Here is a 22,283-nt window from a genome sequence, read left to right as displayed (position 1 = left end):
ATACCTAAAAAATTCAGTTTCTGACGATACAGTTCTTTCAGGAAATGGTACAGATCACCACTGAGTTTCACATTGACCTTGGACCTGAACTTGGAACATAACAAACTCTTTTGTACTGTGTTCATATGTGTGTGGTATTCTTTGGAGCGGAAAATCCAATAATATCAATGTCATTTTGCTATAATATTCCGTATATTATATATGTACGAGATTGGCAGCCATACGAGGAAACAAGGAAGTTGAAGGAACATTAGTTGCGACAAGTTTTTGTGCGTCGTAAAACAGGTAAGATTTTCATTAATTATCTTTGATCTCCAAAATGAGTGATATTTTAGCCATTATATAAGGCCAATATGAATTATTGAATTTTTAGAAACAGTGATTCATTACACTGCACCTATATACACCATATGGCTTTCAGATGTACCGGTATCGACAAACCTTTGCATAGCTAAATCGCAAAATGTTTGTAAAGTGTATCTCTGCATTTCGAGACAGGGAATCAATTTCCCCCTTCCCCCATATAGCACACACGTTGGCTAAATTAATAGAAATTGTTCAGAAATTGTATTGGTTGTAGACACTGTCGTGAGCAAAGGGGGCTGACCATCTACTTGCAGTTTACAAACTATTTCTAAATGCATCAGATCCAAAGAAAATTAAACGTTTTCAAGAAAAGGGGCAACGAAGTGTTGACATTTTTACCTGAAAGGGACCAAACAGAAGCCGCTATTAAGCCGTCCTTATTGATTTGTTGAATGGCATATAAATATTTCAAGCACGGAATTTTGATTCTCACTGCACGGATTTTAAATCTCACTGCACGTTAAATTAGCCCCTGCAGAGAGGGCGCTAAACACATTAGTTCACAGGTTTTCCACCATAAACAAGAGAAGAAATACTTTACATGTGCACGTAACCTCCTTCAACTCATTTGCATAGTTTTGGATACCAGGATCGTATTCTGATTCTTTGATCCTTCTAATTAGCATACTTTTGGATACCTCCATATTTGGTATTACCTACGGTAATTGATTATTAATACCGCTACGTTGCTTACATTGTGACGTCATTAGAAATGGTCGTTTCGTCAAAGATCCGACAAACAAACATTTCCCCTTTTTTCCATTCCTGTTGTATTGTGAAATACCATATACCTGACGTGTTAGTCCAATATAATAGGAAAATATTTCTGGCGATGACCCCATGTTCACATTGACTAAATAAGCTGTATTTTCGCTGGAAAGGGGCCGGGACTTGTCGGTCCCGGTGTTTTGTTTGTTCACTATTTGTGTAAAACTAATGCACTTCAATATTTTTGTACCTTTAGCTGAAGAGGAAGTGATAGACCTGTGTTTGGAAGAGATGAGTACACCAGTAGGTGATGAAGAAAGGCGCAATGTCTTGGCTACTGCAGTAGAAAAGAGGAGGTAAATTTCTTGACTGGGAACTTTTAGAATCAAAATATAAGTAGTTGTTTTCCTCTTGGGCAACAAAAACATGTTGTTTGCTTGTCCTCGTCCGACCGACCGACTCGGTAGTTCCAAACCCTTTTTTTAAGGGTTTTTTTTTTACAATTTTGCCAAAAATGTCACTGATGATGAACTTTTCGTCTGAAAAACTGATGATAGAAACGAAATATTATAAAATACCATTTCCTGCATACTTACCGTGTCCGGTTGTACCAGGCTGAGGGTTCCGATTTTGATATAAACGAAATATTATAAAATACCATTTCCTGCATACTTACCGTGTCCGGTTGTACCAAGCTGAGGGTTCCGATTTTGTATTACCATCCTCAGCATCTACACAAGTAAAACATTGTTGGGTTTAAAATGCAGTATAAGTCTGTCAGGCAGGTACTTGTCAAATAAAGTAGGTTTACCTTGAATTTGTCTTTGGTGGAAATTCTGTGGTCAGTGAGTATTTTACATACAAACAAGTACTTCACATTTAATTTTTTGGTACCTGAAAATAAAAGATTAGGAAAAAAATAATCCCGACTGACCGATCCAACTTCTGAAAGTGATCTATGGACAAGCAAACATTTTGTTTCTTGGCCTTATTTGTTGAGAATTTGGAAATCTTGTATTTGGCCACCTTTGAAGTCACCAAGAGTAGTTTTACAGAATAAAACACATCTTTACGTCTTTACTCTAGTAGTAGTACTAGTATGACATCACTCATAGTACAAGTCAAGATCGCTGAGAATTGTGCAGATAATAGTATATAAAAGAATGTTTTTGTCAAGTCCCAAGCTTTAAAACTTTATTTTCAACTTCTGTGTCACCACAATTTAGAAAAGTCAAACATCTAGAATCTAAAAATGGTCAAAAATCGAATAGTCACTGGTCGTGAAAATTTAAAAGTTATGTTTAAAAGTTAAAATTATGTATGCTATTTTGAATTTCCTTCTGAGTCAATTTAGTGTTGAACGTAAGCTGAAAAGGTGCATTTAGGAGCCATTATTACAGTAATTTGACAAGCTACTTGTCAGATGTTTTGAGTGACAATACCTGCCAATCTCTGATACACTTATGATAAACTCAGTGGCGTAGCTGCCGGGGGGGGCAGGGGGGGGGCAATTGCCCCCTGGCAAAAATTGCCTGTTTGGGCCCCCCGCCCCTAGCGCTATTTGGGCCCCCGCCCCTAGCGCAAGGAAAAAAGAGGAAAAAGGAGAGAGAGAGAGAGGAACGCCACTGGATAAACTGACTCAACCTTTTCAAAATTGAAATATGAATAATCTTGATTGTCCCCAGGAATACCCCATCACCGGTGGATAAACCCAAGTCAACACCTGTGCAACATACCACTACCATAAATCCCACCCACCCTCCAGGAGCTCTAACTCCATCAACAAGTGTTAAACAAACCAGTCCAGATGTCCACAAACGAGGGATGTCATCTACACATGGGGGAGCACCGGCAATAGATCAAACAACCAACCCCAAATCAGTCTTTGATTATTTTTAGAAGGCATCAACAGCATCGAGTGCGATGTAGAAGCATCCCCTCATCAGCTAGGAGCCCTAGTAATGATGATAAACCCTCTACCAGCACTAGTGATGTTGCAGGGGGGTCTAGAACTAAAATAAAAGTAATATCTGGGAAGGGCGCAGCAAACAATAATGGGAATCGAACCGGGGGAGCAGATTCTGATGCAGTGGAAGGAGATTCACAAGGGGAATGGAGCGAGACGTTGGAGTATGATGCTTCACAACCTTTGTTCACAGAGTGAGTATGTAAGATATATCTGTGGTTCAATTCCACGTATAGCAGTGTACTTCGGTTATATTTATAAATGCGCTTTTATTAATACGGACGTGACTCATGGGCACGGCATACCAAGACCAGCAAGCGTGACCAAATCCTCATGCATTGACCACTATACAGTAAAGGATAGGAACTCTGTAGATAAATATCATCAAATTTATTTATTAATTGAATTGCAAAATTATTACACATTTTGCAATTCCGAATTTGTAACATGTTATCAAAAACAACATTTTTGAAAGTATTTGACGACGGAAAAAATAGTCAACGACGGAAACGTTTACAATATAATCACAAAGTTGAACAAATAGAAAATTTTGCTGCACAGTAGTCTCGTGTTGTTCCGCATTTGCATTCAAATGTATAGGAAGTGGCTCATGGGCACGACATACCAAGACCAGCAAGCGTGACCAAATCCTCATGCATTGATCACTATACAGAAAAGCATAGCAACTCTGTAGATAAATATCATCAAATTTATTTATTAATTGAATTGCAAAATTATTACACATTTTGCAATTCCAAATTTGTACTATGTTATCAAAAACAACATTTTTGAAAGTATTTGACGACGGAAAAAATAGTCAACGACGGAAACGTTTACAATATAATCACAAAGTTGAACAAATAGAAAATTTTGCTGCACAGTAGTCTCGTGTTGTTCCGCATTTGCATTCAAATGTATATAGACACTTAGGTAAAGGTTTACACCCAGTCGCCCTTGGAACAGCGATTTTATTCAATAAAAGTCAATCAATCGTCGCGCTCACACTCATCATTTTGATGAGTGTGTCGATTCAAAGTTTTCTGCGATGTTGATACTAAATCGCATCAAACGATATGATTCGATTTAAAAATGATAAGGGCTCGCTTCAAATTGATGAGTTTCTATTAAAAAAAAATGAATAGACTTTCTATTCAAAAAAATGAATAGGCTGTCATTAGAGTGTAGGAAGACCACCCGCTATGTAGAAGGTCACTTCGAGACTTACTATCTACAAGCTGTTATGGCAGCGCGGAGGTGGTCACGTGCGTATTTATAAAAGCGCATTTATAAATATAACCGAAGTACGCTGTATAGGCCCATATCCAGGATCCTTGTATGTGAAGTAAACGGTTCCAAAAAAGTAAGTCCCCCCTAAGACATTTTAGTATAATCCAAAAACGGCTTGATCAATTCTCTTGTTTTAAAGTTTGGAACATAGGCTAATTAGTTATGCATCAAGTGAGCGGGTTTTTGTTGCTACTTTTTATCTTCATTACAAAATGCAGTCATTTACAATATTTTCGGCCAAAAAAAAGTTGCATTTTTCTACATAGGCTTTTTATGCTTGAATTTGTGTTTAACAATTTTTCCCTTTAAGTGAGTAATTTAATCAAAAAGAAGCACAATTGAATTTAATTAAGTTTAAGCATTTCCTTTAGGTATTAGGTATCTGGTTTTGATGACGTCACCAAACTTTCTTGCACATCAAAATCACGTGATTGGGTGGGACGAGGCTCAGGTCATTGACCAAGAATCTGACAAAACAACACGCTGGCTAAAGGAAGCAATCTGGATTAGAAGTATAGGGAAAGACACCATAAATAAGGACGAGGGGGCTTACAGACTGGACAAAATTTATGACCAGGTCATAAATTCTCGGCAACAAGAAAGTTTGGTGACGTCATCAAAACCAGACAGAAGTGTTGCCGGTTCTAAAAACATCTAGAAACACCAGTACCAGAGTGAACAAGATTCCTGATAGGAATTGAAATATTTCTGAGTGAGTAGTATCATTTTATTGGATCTGAAAAAGAACCTTTATCAATCTTACGTTTTTGGATTATACCAAAAATTCTTAGGGGGGACTTATTTTTTTGGAACCGTTTATATATCTGTGTGCTTTATTTCATTTCAATATGATATCCACAACGTCTGCGTATCACATTATAATGTGTGTTCCAATCAAATTGCATGGTTAGCTGATACATGCACATATACATGGAGAGTATTGTTATCTATGATATAGAGAGAGATTATGCAACTGAGCAGTTCACACGCATGCAACTATTGCGGGTAAAAATGACAGTTAAAAGTGATGTAAAAGTATGAATTAGGTTAATCATGATGCAGTTATCTCTACAGTGGAATTCACCACGACCTTAGCAGGACTTAAACCCCATTAAAAGCTATTAAACCAAGATAGCACTCATTGAAAACAGCTCAACTATGTTAAATCAGATTTTCTCTGGTTAAATCCACACTACACATGTTTCTGTTTTGCCTGTGCGATATTGCAATGAGCTGGTATTATAGTTTCAGTTGGGTGAACGATTATAAAGCATACGCAAGGTAACAATACTGTGTGCGCCTTTGTTTCCGAAATGAGACAATAGTCTGCATATTGTTAACCAGCATTCTTGAAAATGGGAAACATAATGGTTGTGGACTTAACACGGTTTGGAAATCATTTCTTCATTTTTTGGTGTTATCTGTCGTTTACATATCCTTCCTAAAACACCAAAGTGCGAATATTTCCAAACACTTAAATTAGCTAAAAATTTAGGACATGTTACAAAACTATATTTTCTAGAATTTCAGAGAGTACTTTAAATATTGGCTGGTTATTTTTCACACAGTGACGTTAACTAGGCAATGCCCATAGCTATAACATACACTGTTTGTAGAGGTCACGCGTCAATGGTGAGAGTACTGTGTATTATGTATAGGAAAATGAACAGTAACTGCAGTTATGTAACTATGCATCAGTTATATCGGGAATTGTGAAAAATCTGAACATTTCGCTTTGGAATAGCTATCCCTCATCATAACCCTCGGGATATTCCTTGGTTCCAAAGGCAAAATGTTGCGCCCATCCACCACAAACTGGTCGTAAAGTCGGCATTTTCCATTTTGAGATACAATCAAAAACAGTATATGGATTTCTATGTAAAATATATTAGGAATTTGACCTCTGATGAACCATAACTTCACTTCCAGATGTCCAATGAAGCTGGTTGAGGTGTCATTTTGAAGCTGAAAATGCATTCTTGCAAGATCTGCAATAAACAGAAAATGATCTAGAGCCGACTTTACTACCACTTCGTGGTGGATGGTCTCATATTTTCACAATACCCTCCAAATGGTTGATGCTGCAAATTTAAACCTCATAATTTACAAATCTATTTATTTTTGTTTTGCTGCTGCCATTGTTGTTATTATTGCTGTTGTTGTTGTTGTTGTTGTTATGTCTTGGTAAAAATAAGTAAATAACTAATGATTTCTAAATTTTCAGTTCAACTTCAGAGCATAGTTCTCAAGAAATCCCCAGTGATGCCCCAAGGTCACTGGAAGGTCAGCAACGCTATGGTAAGGGTACCCCAATTAGTGAACTAAACCAAGCTCCTGCATGTAGAGCTCCTCTACCAGACTTGAAACCAAGCCAGAACCACACAGTACTCTTTAGGGTGAGTAATATGAGTAGTAGGCAATGGAAATCATTTACACGGCCAATCAGGCACAACGCCTAGACGTTGATCCACGAGCGTCAGCACACTTTACAGGTTGTCGCTGACCACTACGGCCCACATCATTCAATAACCCATTAAACAACAATTCAAGGATTTTGCTGCTTCAAGAGCGCACACCCTAGACATTCCACAAATAACCTTCGCAACCAGGATCAGCTCCCCGAGTTTCGTACGGGTTAGTAGATGAACCTGGTTTAGTTTTTGGCTATTAATAAAATGGTTTACATAATTTAACATTTAAACAAATTAGCAAACTAACTTTAGTTTGTATTTAAAGATGTTTTTTTCATATTCTTAGAGTATCATTTATTCCATGGCTAATCTTGATAAATTGCATGTCCCTGCATGTAAAAGATATTGCAAATGCGATTTGGTGGGTCAGAAACCTCTCAATATTTGCCAAATTAAGTGTTTTTTTAATATTTATGCCAAAGGCAACCAAAAAGTACAATTTTTGATGCTTTTGAATTAGAAATACATTAAGGAATATAAGAAAATTGTCTGAATCACTTCAGGATGTCCTATTAAAGCCAACTCAACAATTTCCTTATATTGATCGAGTGTGTTTGAAACTGAGAATCTAATATGACATGTTTATTTCAGCCATATGTGAGGGCAGGAGACCCACCACGACCGTTTCCAGACCAGTACCAAGATAAATGGGATGCTTATCATGTACGCATGCCTTGCTCACCTGAAAACCTCTATACTGTTGAAGACAAGGTATGTAGAACTTGTTTCATTTCAAATTTTGATAGAAACCTGTCAACCTGAACTATCACAGAGGCAATGTTTTTTTAAACAATTTTGATGTTTTTTTATGGTTTAGATTTAAGCATTGAATTCTGGAATGTTTTGACCTGACCTTTGTACTATAAACGTAGGTTGTTTTGTGATCTGGTCCAAAATGAGGCTAAAATGGAGAAGAGGGGCAAGGAGAAAATCAGCCAAAATATGATTCAGGCATTTGACATTTGGAACATTGTTTTATAGTTCATTCCTATTAACACATTGCACATTGTAACATAAAAAGTGAAAATTATAAAATAATATGATATAGTCTGCCTCATCTCAAGTTGAGAGTAATGCCACGTTGGATTTTGTAACGTCATATTTGAATCGTGTGCACTAACCTAATCCCGTGGGCGCGGACACGCATGTACAAGGACGTAAGCCATATTTAAGCAATATACTACCTAGCAATATAAGGCTTCTGTATTCCATATGAAAATAGGCAATATTTAAGGCCTACCTTAGGCCTACCTTAGGCATACTTAAGCAATATTTAAAGGAGGATTTCGTGATCCTAGCATCCTCTTTTTATGACATGTTTCAGTACATATCCACGAAAAAGCCTATTCCCAAAATTTCAGTTGATTCCGATTTTGCGTTTGCGAGTTATGCATGATTATGTGTATTACACTGCGCCATAGACAATGTGTTGTAATTTCGTTCTGGTGCACCAGAACGAAACTCAAATTTCACGATATCTTAGCTAAACGAATTAATCTGCAAGAGATATTTTGTACATAAACATTATGTAGCCAGAGGTTTCCAGCGATATAAAAATCTCAACTTTTTTTGAGAAAAGTGGGGGGATGAGGCTGTGGATCACGAAATGCCCCTTTAAGGCTTCGTTTCTGATATTTAGGCATATATTGCTTTACAAAAAGCAATATATTGCTTACACAAATAGGAAATACATACTTACACTAAGAAGCAATATTGCTTTTGTGATCCAACACATGCTTTAGATCTAGGCAAGAGAACATCCCAGCAAACACAAAAACGTTTTAAAAACGTTTTTAATAAGTTATATTTTGGCTTTTGGTTTACATAAAAACGTTTTAATAACATTAAAATGTCGGGTTATATAAAGGTCATGAAAACGTTTTAAAACGTTTTGTATGAAAACACACTACAATAATATTTTAAAAATGTTTTCAAAAATGTTATTGTAAACAATTTTTGCAAACATTTTTTGCAAAATATTTTGTCAACACTTAAATAACATTATGTTAAAATATTTGCACTCAGCAAACACAGAAATGTTCTTAAAATGTTTTTTTCAAAACGTTTTAATAACATTTAAATGTCGGGTTATTTAAAGGTCATGAAAACGTTTTTAAAACGTTATTGCAAATATTTTGGGCAAACATTTTCGCAAAATATTTTTTTTTCTCTTTAATAACATTCTGTTTAGAATGTTTTGTATCAAGTTTTCAAGAATGTTTTTGGAATGTTATTAAAACGATTTTATACCCTTTATATAACCCGACATTTAAACGTTTTCTGTAAAACATTTTTGTTTGCTGAGCAGTAGATTATCAAAAAATGTTTTTTTAAGGTTATGAAAACGTTTTATACTCTTAATATACCCTTTATATAACCCGACATTTAAACGTTTTCTGACAACCTTTTATAACCTTTTGCGAATCATGTCGAAAACGTTTTGTGTTTGCTGGGATAGTGTTTTACCTTCTGACTTTGAGCAATATAGTTTGCGCACACATCAGACGATATAATGCGTTTTTGTACGTTAATTAAATTGCATCTACTTAAATATAAAATATAGCTATTTGAGAGCTGAGTATTAATGCAAAACTGGTAATTATGTTATAAGTCTTAACAATGTGTTGTACGTTTTTCTATCACAGTATTAATCTAGCTGATGATGTATATCATATATAGCATAAAGACACTATAGACATTAAGTTATGATGTACAGAATATGCCCCAATATACTCCTCCCTTCCTTTGCACTTGGTCATTCTATCTTTCAAGCCCCATGGGGCACATAAAAAATTTTTGGTGGGTATGCTCCCTCGGAATTTTGAGGTGGTGGGTCTTTGGGAGCTGACGGCGTACCGATAAAAGGGGGTCTTTTGGAGCTGCGAACAGTCCAAATCAAGGGTCTTTCTTGGCTTTCTGGTTGAAAATCGCATGAAAAACCCTTTCAGAGCTGAAATTATCAAAATCAAGGGTCTTTCGGAGCTCTATTTTGGTCAAATATAGGGGGTCTTTCGGAGCTGCGAAATCCAAAAGGGGGCTCTTTCCGGGGGAGCATACCCGTATGGTCATTTGTGTTGAGTATCCCCCTCCCCCGGAAAGAAGGCATTTCATAGCGGAAAACATTTAAAAAAAACGAGGAGCTACATCATCTCTGCAGTCATTACAATTCAAAATGACAGTTGGAAATATATTCCCATAATGTAAAGCCATGATTTCTCCGTGATACGGAAAAACGGAAAAATTCACGGAAATCGGGGTTTGCTCACGGAAATTTGAAAATGCCACAAAATAGTGAAAAACTGTGTAAAATGTCTAACTTTTGTGTTGATTTGCAAAAGAAAACAAAGAAAAGTGAGAATTTAGCAGTAATCAACCATTAAACAATCAATTCTAGCATTAATTCTAGGCCTACGATGCAACTCGGGGAGACTACAGTAAAACGGTACATATAATTATATAAGACAAATTACACTTTTAAAACATGCTTGTATTCACTTTTCAGTACTTTATAATGTAACACGGAAATTCACGGAATCGTCCAATTTGTAACACGGAATTTAAATTTTGTAACACGGAAAAATCATGGCTTTACCATAATGCACCATTTGACCCTGAGGTCATATTGCTAAATATTTTATATTGCTAATTTTATATTGCTTAATACTACTTGTTGTTGTTAACTGTATATTGCTTGAAATGTTTATATTGCTTATTTAGTTTTATACTGCTAATGGACATTGATGCAGTTAACAATATATTGCCTAAAATATTTATATTGCTAGTTAGTTAATTTAATATAAGCAATATACTTCAACACTGCTTGTGGTATTGCTAAAATAAAGCATATTTTGTTTATTGCTTGTGATATTGCTTAAATACTGCTTAATAAGGCTTCAACATTACGCACTGATTCAATTTTCCCACTGCGAGATCCAACATAGCGTTACCCACAACTTAACACAAGACACACTATGCCAGAATGCACTGCACTGTCACAACATGTAGCCTATGTGTTAAAACAGAGAAGATGAGAAGAAATACTAGGATTGTGCTTTGGTAAATATGTGATTCTATATGGCAGTGATACATACATAAACTTTTGCAAGTCGATACATCTTTATGGTACAAACTCATTTCTTATTCTTGTATTCTGTAGGATGCTATCCTCACCTACAATGCTAAATATAGTAAGAAGTGGGACTTCCGTGCACTGCATCATTTCGTCAATGAGGTGTTGGATAAAGTAGAGTCTCAGTACTTCTTCAGCACTGTTCTACCAGGCATGGTTCAGTTAGCTCTTCAACTACCAAAACTTTGCACAAAGGTAATAAAACTTGACTCATTGTGAGTGATCCATTTGAGTAGTGTCAGCAGCTTTATGTACCTACCATGGTCTGTATGTCGAGTCAGTAGTTTAGATATTGTTTTTTATTGTATCTCTAATATAATGATGAGAAGTATATAAAAGTTTACATTTTCATAAATTTTCATGTGTATAGCAAATTTACTTGTAGCAACATCTACTCAAAAATCCATAAGATTTTTTCAATATTATTGTTTTCTAACCAGGCTATTCAATTATTAAGAAGACAACAGAACCACTCAATCAGCTTGACTCAACAGCAGGTAGCTTCTCTTCTAGCCAATGGTTTCTTTTGTACATACCCTAGAAGAAATGCCCAGCAGAGGAGATCAGAATACTCTACCTTTCCCACTATCAATTTTAATGGGTAAGATCTAGCAGAATCAACAAAGACTGAAAATGAATTATCCCTTGCAGAGCTTGCCGGAGCTTAAAGTATATCATAACTCCTCAAATATCCACTTCTTGGGTATAATTAATTTTGAATAGGACATTGGATTTGCAGTCAAGTCAGCTCAGTCCGTAAATGGCATTTGACAGTATGAGTTTGAGCCTTACAAAGAATATGTGCAAAGAATATGTGCATGCTGATTGGTCCTGTTTACCTGTGCAAAACATGGGAAGCTGATCCTGGCTGCAGTGGTTAATCTAGATGGGGATTTGCCATTTCGTCTAAACCCATTAGGTCTATATCCACTACGTCCATCAATCATTTGGTCCTTTAACCATTTGGTCCGATAACCATTTGGTCCGATAACCATTTAGTCTAATAACCAATAAGTCTAAAACCATTTAGTCTAACAACCATTTAGTCTAATACTCCTTTGGTCTATAACCAATAGGTTTAATAGCCATTTGGTCTAATACCCATTTGGTATACACACCATTTAGTCTTACAAGCATTCAGTTTATTAATAAATAGACGAAATGGTATTGGACTAACTGGTTATTAGACCATACAAGTATTAGACCTAACGGTTATTAGACCAAACGGTTATTAGACCAAATGATTATTAAAGAACTATTAGACCAAATGGTTATTAGACTATATGGTTAGTAGACATACCGGTTATTAGACCAAACAATATTAGACTAAATGGACATTAGACTATATGATTATTAGACTAAGTGGCAATTAGCCTTTCTGGTAATAGACCAATTGAATATAGACTAAACGGGAATTAGACAAAATGGTATTTAGACCAAATGGCAATTGACCATCTAGATGTAAGTTGGTTAGAATATTGCACCTGTTAAGAGGTGAATCTCTGAATGAGGCCAAATGGTTCACATGCATGGTATGTCTTGGGTTGCCATGGTCAGTTTACTTTCTGTACAGTGCAATGATCTTGTAATAATACTGCATCATATCAATCTGTGATTTTTTTCCTCCAACTTAGGTTATTTGAAGGTACAAGTCCACGAAAGATTGCAAAACTCAAATGTATTGTGAACTACTTCAGGAGGATAGTGGAAAATAGTAAGTTAGTGGTAGAGTTTTGAAACCGCTAAAGTCTTAAAACCTAACAGGTAATGACATAACAAACTGAAATCAGGGCCATAACTACATTGAGGCAAGTGAGACAGTTGTCTCGTCATGTTTTGAGGAGTAAATTAAAACATACAGGTAAGAGAAAGTAAAATAAATTAAAAAAATGTTGGTATTTATACAGCGCCTTTCACATGTGAACATGTACCAAAGCGCTTTACATTTATTCCGCCGTCATTAGAATATGTCAGCTGCCATACAATGCCCAAGGCATGCTCATACCTTTGGGCGGCGCTCAATGGACAGTATTCATAACAGCTCCCCATTTCACACCTGGGTGGAGAGGAGTAATCGAGATAAAGTGCCTTACTCAAGGGCACAACACGATGGCGTCGCCGGGGCTCGAACCCGCAACCTTCAGATTATGAGTCCTAGCCCGTTCCGCTCGGCCACCGTGCTCCACAAAAGTAAGGAAAAGAAACTCAAACATTTTATTTAAGAGTACTTTTGGTTTTTTGGGGAGGACAGATTATTATTTGTATTGTACCTCTCATTTGTTTTCAGTTCCTACCGGTACATTGACTTTCACAAGATGTGCCTTGACAAAGCTACCAAGATGGGACAAGAGCACGGCAGCGTGGACCAAATGTCATGTGACTGCATCAGGGATGATAGAAGATGAAGGAGCAGGGATGCTACAGGTAATAGTCTTATTCAGATGGCTAGGTTCAATCATCTTCATACAATAATCATAGCTCAAAAGTTGACACCGTTTTGTGGAGTATGAGTTTTGTATCCACTGTATTTCAAGGTCATGCTATGAGTGTGACCAAGGGGGTGACACTAAATTCACGGTTGTTCTATTAGCCACGCAAAATCTATGAAAAATCCAGCTGGTTTACTAGCTAGAAAGTGAGGCCAGTTATCGATCCGTTATAGCTCGTTATGAATAATTCATGTTCGACCCCTTGGATCATGTTAATTGAGTTTGGCAAATAACAACGTTGTTAGTTTTGCGAACTTTGCCTGTTCAATGAGAGTATAGCACGCCCCCAATACATCTGGGCACAAACCAGACGAAAACGATCCAGTTTAATGGTATGGCGGACGGGTATTCCCATCAGGCACCAGTGATATGTTTTTCAAAGAAAGTCTACTAATTTGATATGAAATGACATTTTGCAATAGCAAAGTCAAAATTAGGACTTGCTGTCAATAATATGAAGGAAATATGTGACAGAGGCAAGGTGTGAAATACAAGTAGTATTTAAGTTATAATAACCTTTGATACCCGACCTGACCTTCCATCATGGCGCCTTATTCGTCTTTATGTATTTCTATTATGCTCTCAAGTAAAATAAAATACCAACCTGCACTGAGCAGACAATGTTACTTGGCTCCCAGGATGAATGATTGATTTTATACGGAGGTAAAGAAATGCACAGTGTATGTGCATGATGTGCAAGCATACTCCAAATATTCACGGTAAATCTGAATAGTGGTCACATGGTGACATATCATGTGTTCGGGAAATCACGTGGCAACATTTTAGGATTTCAGGCTTGTTTACTAGTTAATTGCCATTTGTACTCTTTATTATTTATCTTTGTTAATTAACATATATTTTAAATGCTGATAAATCGTGGTTGGCTGCCCATGATATCTGTTAAATTCAATGTTTTATGAATATAATTCTACCACGCAGAGGGGTTACGCAGCAGAATTTCACATCACCTGACTTAGCTAGATTTCGAAGCTCTGCTCTTCAAATTCATGTAAATTTCAAAGTTTATACATTTAATATATTTAATATGATACTAATTGTTTGTTATAACCAACTGGTACACGAAATATACTAGCTTATTACCTATACAGAAAGGTGATTATCAGCCTTCACTCAGCAAATTGACATGCCCGGCATATGCAGCCATTCTCCGTCTGGATAACATGACTGTCGCCCTCAATACGTCTGGGCACAAATTTAAATAACAATACGCTATTTACATATCAATGCGGCCTAATGCTAATTAAAGCTGCCCCATCCAGGAGTTCATCTATGGTGTGACATTCCTCATGATTTAATCATGTGGATTACACAATTTTCGTTGTGAGGGATTCAATCATGTTTCACCATCGTTTAACATCTCGCGTCCGGCGCTTCTGCATGGTTTACTTTGCACTTGCAGACATTGCGGAACATTGTTAAATGGTGATGAACAACGACGAAACTTGATTAAATCCCTAATTAAACCACTCCATTGTTTCTTAGATTGAATTCCAACTGTCTTCCATACCTTCTCATTCCTAATCCAAATCCTGATTTATTGTTTTAATTTTCTGTCACTTTTAGATGGATTTTGCCAACAAATTTATAGGTGGAGGTGTACTAAGCTATGGGTGTGTGCAAGAAGAAATCAGATTTTCCATCTGTCCAGAATTGTTGCTATCCCGCTTGTTTACCGAGGTACCAGATGAGAATGAATGTATTTTTATCAAAGGTAAGTTAGGAAATAACCAAAAAAGATGAAGTCCTAGAAAAGTCAGAAGTGGTATCAAATTATTAACAAATATTATTTTTACGCAAAACTCGTTCTATAGGTGCTGAGAGGTTTAGTTGTTATGCAGGCTATGCCGACACTTTTAAATGGACTGGCAACTTTGTTGATAACACTCCAAGGTATGTACTGCATTGTGTATTGTGGCATATTTATACATATTTCACTTTCACTTTGGTATTGACATAGTTGCATTTTTCGTCGGTCACAGTATCACATTGTGGGCATCAGGCCATAATCCAGGATTTATTTTAACAGCTGACTTTGTGATTTTTTTAAAGGGCCGATTTCAACATTTTTACTCAATAAAGTGGACCTTTCGTGATTTTTTCCTTCAAAAATAGGCCGGTTCTCAACATTTTACAGACAAAAAGTGGGCCTTTTTATTCAGATTGGTATTTTGCCTAGAGTATATGCCTTAAGAGTGAATACACCTGCTTACAAGAGAGGTGTGTCAGAACATTTGCGGTGCAACAGGGAAAAGCACTGACATGAATGCCCAGAAGTTGAAGTAAACCAAGCAAGGTCTTATGGTTTCACCACCAGGATGACATATGTTTTTAGGGGAGTCTTCAATTTTTCACCACACTCTCTTTCGAAACAGACACTGATGATCGTTATTTATATTGTGATTATCTGTATTACGGACCAGTGATTTGAAGCAGGATTGAAAACTTTATGGTTAATTTTGCCCAATCAGATTTATGGACCTAATACCTGAAGTCAAAATCATCCTAACCCTAAACTGGAAGATTTAGAAGGTAATTTCATTCAGACATTTGATAGAATTTAGTTGTACATGTGCATTGGATTGAAACGGGTGTGCAAAAAAATCTGTATTGGTGCTAGGGGAGGCCGCTAATTAGTACGAATATGACAGATTCATCATTGCTTTATCTTAGTACAAAATGTGACCCAAGAGCTTATGTGACCCTATACTATAGTCAAAACCGTGATAAAGTGGTCATACTGTAACTCACTATAGCTATGATGCCCCTTTATTTGTTTTTTGTTCACAGAGATAAGTGGGGTAGAATAGAAACAGAGATTGTAGCATTAGATGCCTTGGTGTTCCATAGCTATGCAGCCCAATTCAAGCCAGAGCTCATCAGAAGAGAATTGAACAAGGTGAGTCCATAGACCATTTCTGTAATTCCAAAAAGCTTTTTGAGAATACAACACGTCGATGTGTACATTGTCATTGCACACATTCATCTGGTGGAGAGTGCGTAGTGACAAATTGCACATTGATAATGATGTACTCCCTATTCCAGCAAAATACAGCACCAATATTTTGGAATTTGGTGATAGCACACAGCCCCGTCGTAAGCTTCTTCCAATCGTGAACCAATCTGTGTCCCCACTACTTGCTCTGACTGCCGATTCTTGGTCTTCATATAAGCAGCTGATCAGATCCACAAGATGACTTGGGAAACCCATTTTTTTTTCATAGTTTCCCACATCTGAGGGTGGCTAACACCGTCAAAAGCTTTACTTTAATCTATGAAGCACATGTAAAGAGGAAGTCTATGTTATCTGCATTTCTCAATCGCATTCCTGATATTGACAATTTGGTCCCTAGTCCCCCTTCCTTCACGAAATCCTGCCTGTTCATCAGATATTTCTTGCTCCATTTTGTTCTTCATTCTCTTGATGATGATCTTCAGAAGCACTTACTTGCATGACAAATCAGGCTGATGGTCCGGTGATTGGCACACTCTTTCAAATTTCCCTTCTTTGGTAGTGGAATAAAATACTGCCCTGCACCAGTCTCCCGGCCATTTCTTCTTTTTTTCCAGATGATACCACATAGACACCACATTAGGTCTATCCCTTCTTTCCCAGTTGCCTTCCACAACTCAGAAGCTACATTATCAATGCCAGGTGACTTAGCATTTTTCATTTGTTCCATGGCAAACTCAACTTCAGATCTCAATGGTGGAGGTTCTTCCTCGCTCGTTTCACACTGTACATACACCTTGTCATCTTGTGCCTCAAACATCTGGGAACTATACTGAACCCATCCCCTCTTGATGTTTTCACTTTCGGTAAGAGTGTTACCTTTCTCATCATTTATAACATCCATCCTGGGAGTCCACTTCTTAGTAAGTTCTTTAGCAATACCAAAAGTTATTTCATTTGGTAAAAGAGGATAATTTTTATCCCCCCCCAAAAAAAAAAAAAATCAGTGCTGTATTTTTTTGGAATAGGGAGTAGTCTTGTTGTCCTTGCAGAGGCCTTCAGCAAAATATACTGAAATGCTTATCAAAAATATTTTTTCTTTTGCGCTGATTGTAAAACAACAAGGAAAAACAAAATCTATTGTACCAAGATTGTGTTCCCAAGATCAGACAGTTCAACCTTCCTTATCCGGACCTCTTATCTCTATGTTATTCAGCTGTATGATCTTTGTATAAAAACATGTTTTAATGCTATGTCACCTAATTTTATGCCTTGAAGCAATTAGAAGAGCATCCATGTTGCATACATCACTCAAATACCATATATCAGTGTTATTACTCTACATGTATATTTAGTAATTTATTGTTGTCTCAATTTAAGCACTTTGGACATTCAATGCAAAAGTGCACATAATTCACTTATCCAGATTTTTCACTTAGGCCTAAAAAAAATCGTCACTTTGATTGGCATAACCCGACCGACCCTAAAATAAGGCCTGACCCTGACTTTTTTTTTTTTTTTTTTTGCAAAAAATAATAATAATAATAAAAATAAATTAAAATAATAAATTCAAAAGAAAAAAAAAGTTCAAGCCTTTGTCAAACGAAATTTACAGCTTAAAAAAAGTAAAGTAAAAAAAAAATCCCGACCGACCTACCCTATTTTTTTATGTTACGCCAATCAAACAATTTTTAGACCTTATCCAGACAATGCTTGGTTCCATCATGGTCAGATAAAAGAGGTTGGACTATACCTTATTTTGTAGTCTAAATGTGAACAATAAATTGTCTCACAACTAGCTTAGAGATAAAGTATCTAATTTAGTGTGCAAAGCAACTAACATACTGTAATACTTAATGCTGAATATTTGCAGGCATATTGTGGGTTTCACAGTGAAGGAACTCCTCCACAGAATATACCAGCCTTAGCAACAGGCAACTGGGGATGTGGGGCATTTGGCGGAGACACAAGGCTCAAAGGTTTACTACAAATGATGGCAGCTGCTGAATGCCAACGACAGGTGTGCTACTTCACATTTGGTGACAAAGTCTTATGTGACGATCTCAACGCAATGCACCAACTCTTGATGTCATCAGGAGTAACTGTAGGTTGGTAGCAGTGTGAAAGATCTATTCAACCCCTATGGAAGTCATGACCTTAAATCTTCCACACAGGGAGTGCACATTTCAGATGGGGCTACTTGAATGGGTGACTTTATTTGACTCTTCACCCCTTGTGTATGAGATTATAAGGTCGTGTCTGCTATAGGAGGTATATGTAATCCAGCTGGAATAGCCCCATGCAGCCTGGTATGATCCTACACTCTGCAATATATGACATGATCAAGGGGAATGAGTCAGATGTCACTAATATTGTTTTTGAGATATTGGCAAAAACAGTATGAAATTCTTTTGTTTTATCTTGTTTCAGCCATTGATAAATTGCTCATAACTCTGTATAACCAGATGTTCGAACTGCTGGAAAATGATGTAAAAAACTTCTAATTGAAAATTGTCGAGATTGTGACTCATTCCACTTGATCATGTCATATATTAATTCTCTGGAATTGTTGTATAAACTACTGTAGAATAAACCTACTATGCAGCATAAGTGATGATTGTTGATTACACCATGGGGTGGTTTGAAGCTGGGTCAACCAGGGGGAGCCACTCTCTGCAAATAGGGAACAGGGGGTCCAACTACATTGCCTCCTTTTTCCAGCTCCTCTCATTTAATAACCATGTGATGTCACTTTCTATATATAACCTTTCACAAAATGCATAAGGTCTGCTTTTCTCTCAATTTAACTTTTTTGGTCAAAAATGTCACAATTAATATAACACAATTTACTACTCTTTTGCTATTTTCATAAAAATGTGTCAAATTTTATGACACCCTTCTCCAAGTCCTTTCTAATGAACCCTTTTGTGTTGTACAGGGTTGCCCTGCTTGAACAGTAACGTTTTAAGGGTATACGATGTATTGTTGGTCGAAAAAATGCAAAAATGTAGTTCACAGCATCTTGCGAATGGTAGTGAGCTTTAGCAAAAATTGCATTGCTCAATTCATAGCGAGCGTGTAGAGGAATTCAAATATCACAGATATGCTTTTGTAGGTCCTGTGGTTCTTGAGTTACGTTGTAAAGATGGCTGAAACAACAACACTTTTGTAAAACGTACATAACTCATTAACAACAAATAATTATTAAAGCAAGTTTTCAAAGTATATGGTTTGTAGAATGAACTTTTGCAAAACATCAAAGTGTTATATTTCAATAATATATTGATTCAGATATTAAATGAAAATCAATTTGTTTGGCTGCTTCGACCAACAATAACTCGTATACCATGTATACCCATAATAAGTTGTTTTCCTTTATATTTTCAGGTGACCTATGGAATACACTACAGAAATACAGACTAGATACCAAAAACAAGAAGAAGAAAGTACCTAAGTTATTTCCATATATCTACCAATTATATAGTGACTACCAGTTATCAACAGAAGATGAGACAGAGGCAAACCCTACTGGAGGAGATATCAGCCCATCGGATAAAGCAAACATGACGTATGTGTGATCGGATTCACACAGGCCAAGGGAACCAATTATCTATGCCTGTGTAACGTTTATATTTTTTGGTGTATTGAGTTGTGTGTTGGTGTGTGTAAAGTTTTGTCGTGTGTTTGCTCAACTAGTCATAGACATGTAAAAAGTAATCAAAGGAAATTAAAAATGTACTGTATGTAATAAGTATAACCACAAAAAGTGTAGTAATCTTACGAATAAGGAAATTAAAGGAAACTTGAATACCAAATATTGGTATTGTAAATCATGCAATGAAGAGATAAACCTACCATTCAATAATACGTACCGGTTTTTAAACATATTCGACGATCGTGCCCCGAATGCCACAATACCCCTTGCCATATTGCTTTATAATATATAATATTATATTATATAAAGAAATGTTATCAGGATTGTTACTTTTATTATATTTATTTATTACTACACTGCAAACATTGTGTCTTACCGGAGGACACTATTTTAAGACGCGACTTTGAAGCCACTTTTTAGCCATGCCCTTATGCAAGTTATGTCTTGCAAGGAGACATGGCTTGTGGAAAGACCGGACTTTGAGCTATGTCCTTATCCAAGACATGACTAGCTACAAGACATCAACAAAGTATGTAGCTAGCCTTAAGTCATGTCTTAATTATAGGAGCAGAATGGGACATGTTTTACTTCATGTCCTAATTAAAGACACATTATTGAATAAGTGACTTCTAACAAGTCACTAATTCTTCGAGTCGTGTCTAATCGAATTTCATATGTCTCTAAACTAGACATGACTCATATGCATAAAGTCATGACTAACCACAAGACATGTGGTTATGATATGGGACTTGCACCAAGACGCTAAATTAAGACATATCTACTGAATACATGTCTCCATGCTAGACACAATTTTTGCAGTGTATGATTTCTATTATTATCATTATCTCTATTATTGCTACTGCTATTACTATGTATCATTTTTGAATTACATTTGTACTTGTAGGCCTACATTTTATTATTGATTGGTTATTGACAAAATAAAATATGAATGAATGAATAACATAATCACAGTCAAACTTGAGACTAACATAGACTTTCCTTGCGCTGGACTTCCTTGCAAAAATAATCACTAGCAAACCCAATGTACAATTTCCTTGCGCTGGACTTCCTTGCAAAAATAATCACTAGCAAACCTAATGTACACTTTCCTTGCGCTGGACTTCCTTGCAAAAATAATCACTAGCAAACCTAATGTACACTTTCCTTGCGCTGGACTTCCTTGCAAAAATAATCACTAGCAAACCTAATGTACACTTCCTTGCGCTGGACTTCCTTGCAAAAATAATCACTAGCAAACCTAATGTACACTTTCCTTGCGCTGGACTTCCTTGCAAAAACAATCACTAGCAAACCTAATGTATACTTTCCTTGCGCTGGACTTCCTTGCAAAAATAATCACAAGCAAACCTAATGTACACTTTCCTTGCGCTGGACTTCCTTGCAAAAACAATCACTAGCAAACCTAATGTACACTTTCCTTGCGCTGGACTTCCATGCAAAAATAATCACTCTTAAACCTGAGACTAACGTAGACTTTCCTTGTGATGGACTTCCTTGCACAAAATAATCACTATAACACCTGGGATTAATAATGTAGACTTTCCTTGCGATGGACCTCCTTGTAAAAATAATCACTAGCAAACCTAATGTACACTTTCCTTGAGCTGGATTTCCTTGCAAAAATAATCATTATCAAACCTAGGACTAACGTAGACTTTCCTTGCAAAACTAGAGAAATATACCTTGATCGTGGAAAGCTGGCATTTTGAAAACTTGACTTTTGACCTCTGTATGACCCCCTTAATGACCTTAAATGAATTTTAAAATATTTAAAACATGTTAAGAATGTCATAAGGATCATTGCATTTAAATTTCAGCTCAATTGAAGTATTTTGAAAACTTGACCTTTGACCCCTTTCTTGCCCCTTAATGACCTTAAATGAATCTGAAAATGTTTTTAAAATGTTTAGAATGTCATAAGGATCATTGCATTTAAATTTAAGCTCAATCGGAGCATTTTCGTTTAAATTGACCTTTTTTGACCCCTGTAACCCCTGGATGACCTCTGGCGTTTGGAAATATTTTTATTATATTCTTTACATTTTGCTCTTTTATATGACACCACTTGGGGGTCATACCTTCGTGGCATTTAGAGATATGTCCATTTTAGACCAAATGGTTAGTCAGTTAGTAAGCTAGTAAGTAAGCTACAATCAACGAAAAAAGTCTTGGAACGCTTGCTTGTAAATAACGGAAAACTGTCACCCCCTCTCCCCCGTG

General features: G+C 36.4%; 2 protein-coding genes across 2 annotated transcripts; both read left to right on the top strand.

Annotated features, from left to right (window-relative positions):
* Positions 1–1,302: 1,302 nt before the first annotated feature.
* On the top strand, positions 1,303–9,449 carry LOC140170815 (uncharacterized). Its single transcript, XM_072194034.1, has 6 exons — positions 1,303–1,430; positions 1,803–1,875; positions 2,933–3,234; positions 6,552–6,723; positions 7,390–7,509; positions 9,444–9,449. The coding sequence occupies exons 1-6, from the start codon at positions 1,303–1,305 to the stop codon at positions 9,447–9,449; spliced, it is 801 nt and encodes a 266-aa protein (XP_072050135.1).
* A 1,525-nt stretch (positions 9,450–10,974) lies between these two features.
* On the top strand, positions 10,975–20,390 carry LOC140171410 (poly(ADP-ribose) glycohydrolase-like). The gene is made up of 9 exons (XM_072194668.1): positions 10,975–11,122; positions 11,368–11,528; positions 12,562–12,641; positions 13,215–13,351; positions 15,001–15,148; positions 15,249–15,327; positions 16,225–16,333; positions 18,261–18,495; positions 19,775–20,390. Exons 1-9 carry the CDS (start codon positions 11,081–11,083, stop codon positions 19,963–19,965), a joined length of 1,182 nt encoding a protein of 393 aa, XP_072050769.1. The 5' UTR covers positions 10,975–11,080; the 3' UTR covers positions 19,966–20,390.
* The last annotated feature ends 1,893 nt before the right edge of the window (positions 20,391–22,283 follow it).

The sequence above is a fragment of the Amphiura filiformis genome, chromosome 15, assembly GCF_039555335.1.
Source record: "Amphiura filiformis chromosome 15, Afil_fr2py, whole genome shotgun sequence".
Classification (NCBI taxonomy): Eukaryota; Metazoa; Echinodermata; class Ophiuroidea; order Amphilepidida; family Amphiuridae; genus Amphiura; species Amphiura filiformis.
Note: the sequence above shows the minus strand (reverse complement) of the source record. Positions and strands in the feature narration are given on the sequence as shown.

Coding starts and splice junctions, on each gene's coding strand:
- LOC140170815 (XM_072194034.1), top strand. CDS start 1,303: ATGCACTTCAATATTTTTGTACCTTTAGCTGAAGAGGAAGTGATAGAC. Junction 1,876..2,932: donor GCAGGTACTTGTCAAATAAA/GTAGGTTTACCT, acceptor CACCGGCAATAG/ATCAAACAACCAACCCCAAA. Junction 6,724..7,389: donor ACCACACAGTACTCTTTAGG/GTGAGTAATATG, acceptor TGTTTATTTCAG/CCATATGTGAGGGCAGGAGA.
- LOC140171410 (XM_072194668.1), top strand. CDS start 11,081: ATGGTTCAGTTAGCTCTTCAACTACCAAAACTTTGCACAAAG. Junction 13,352..15,000: donor AAGGAGCAGGGATGCTACAG/GTAATAGTCTTA, acceptor TGTCACTTTTAG/ATGGATTTTGCCAACAAATT. Junction 15,328..16,224: donor TTTGTTGATAACACTCCAAG/GTATGTACTGCA, acceptor TTTTGTTCACAG/AGATAAGTGGGGTAGAATAG.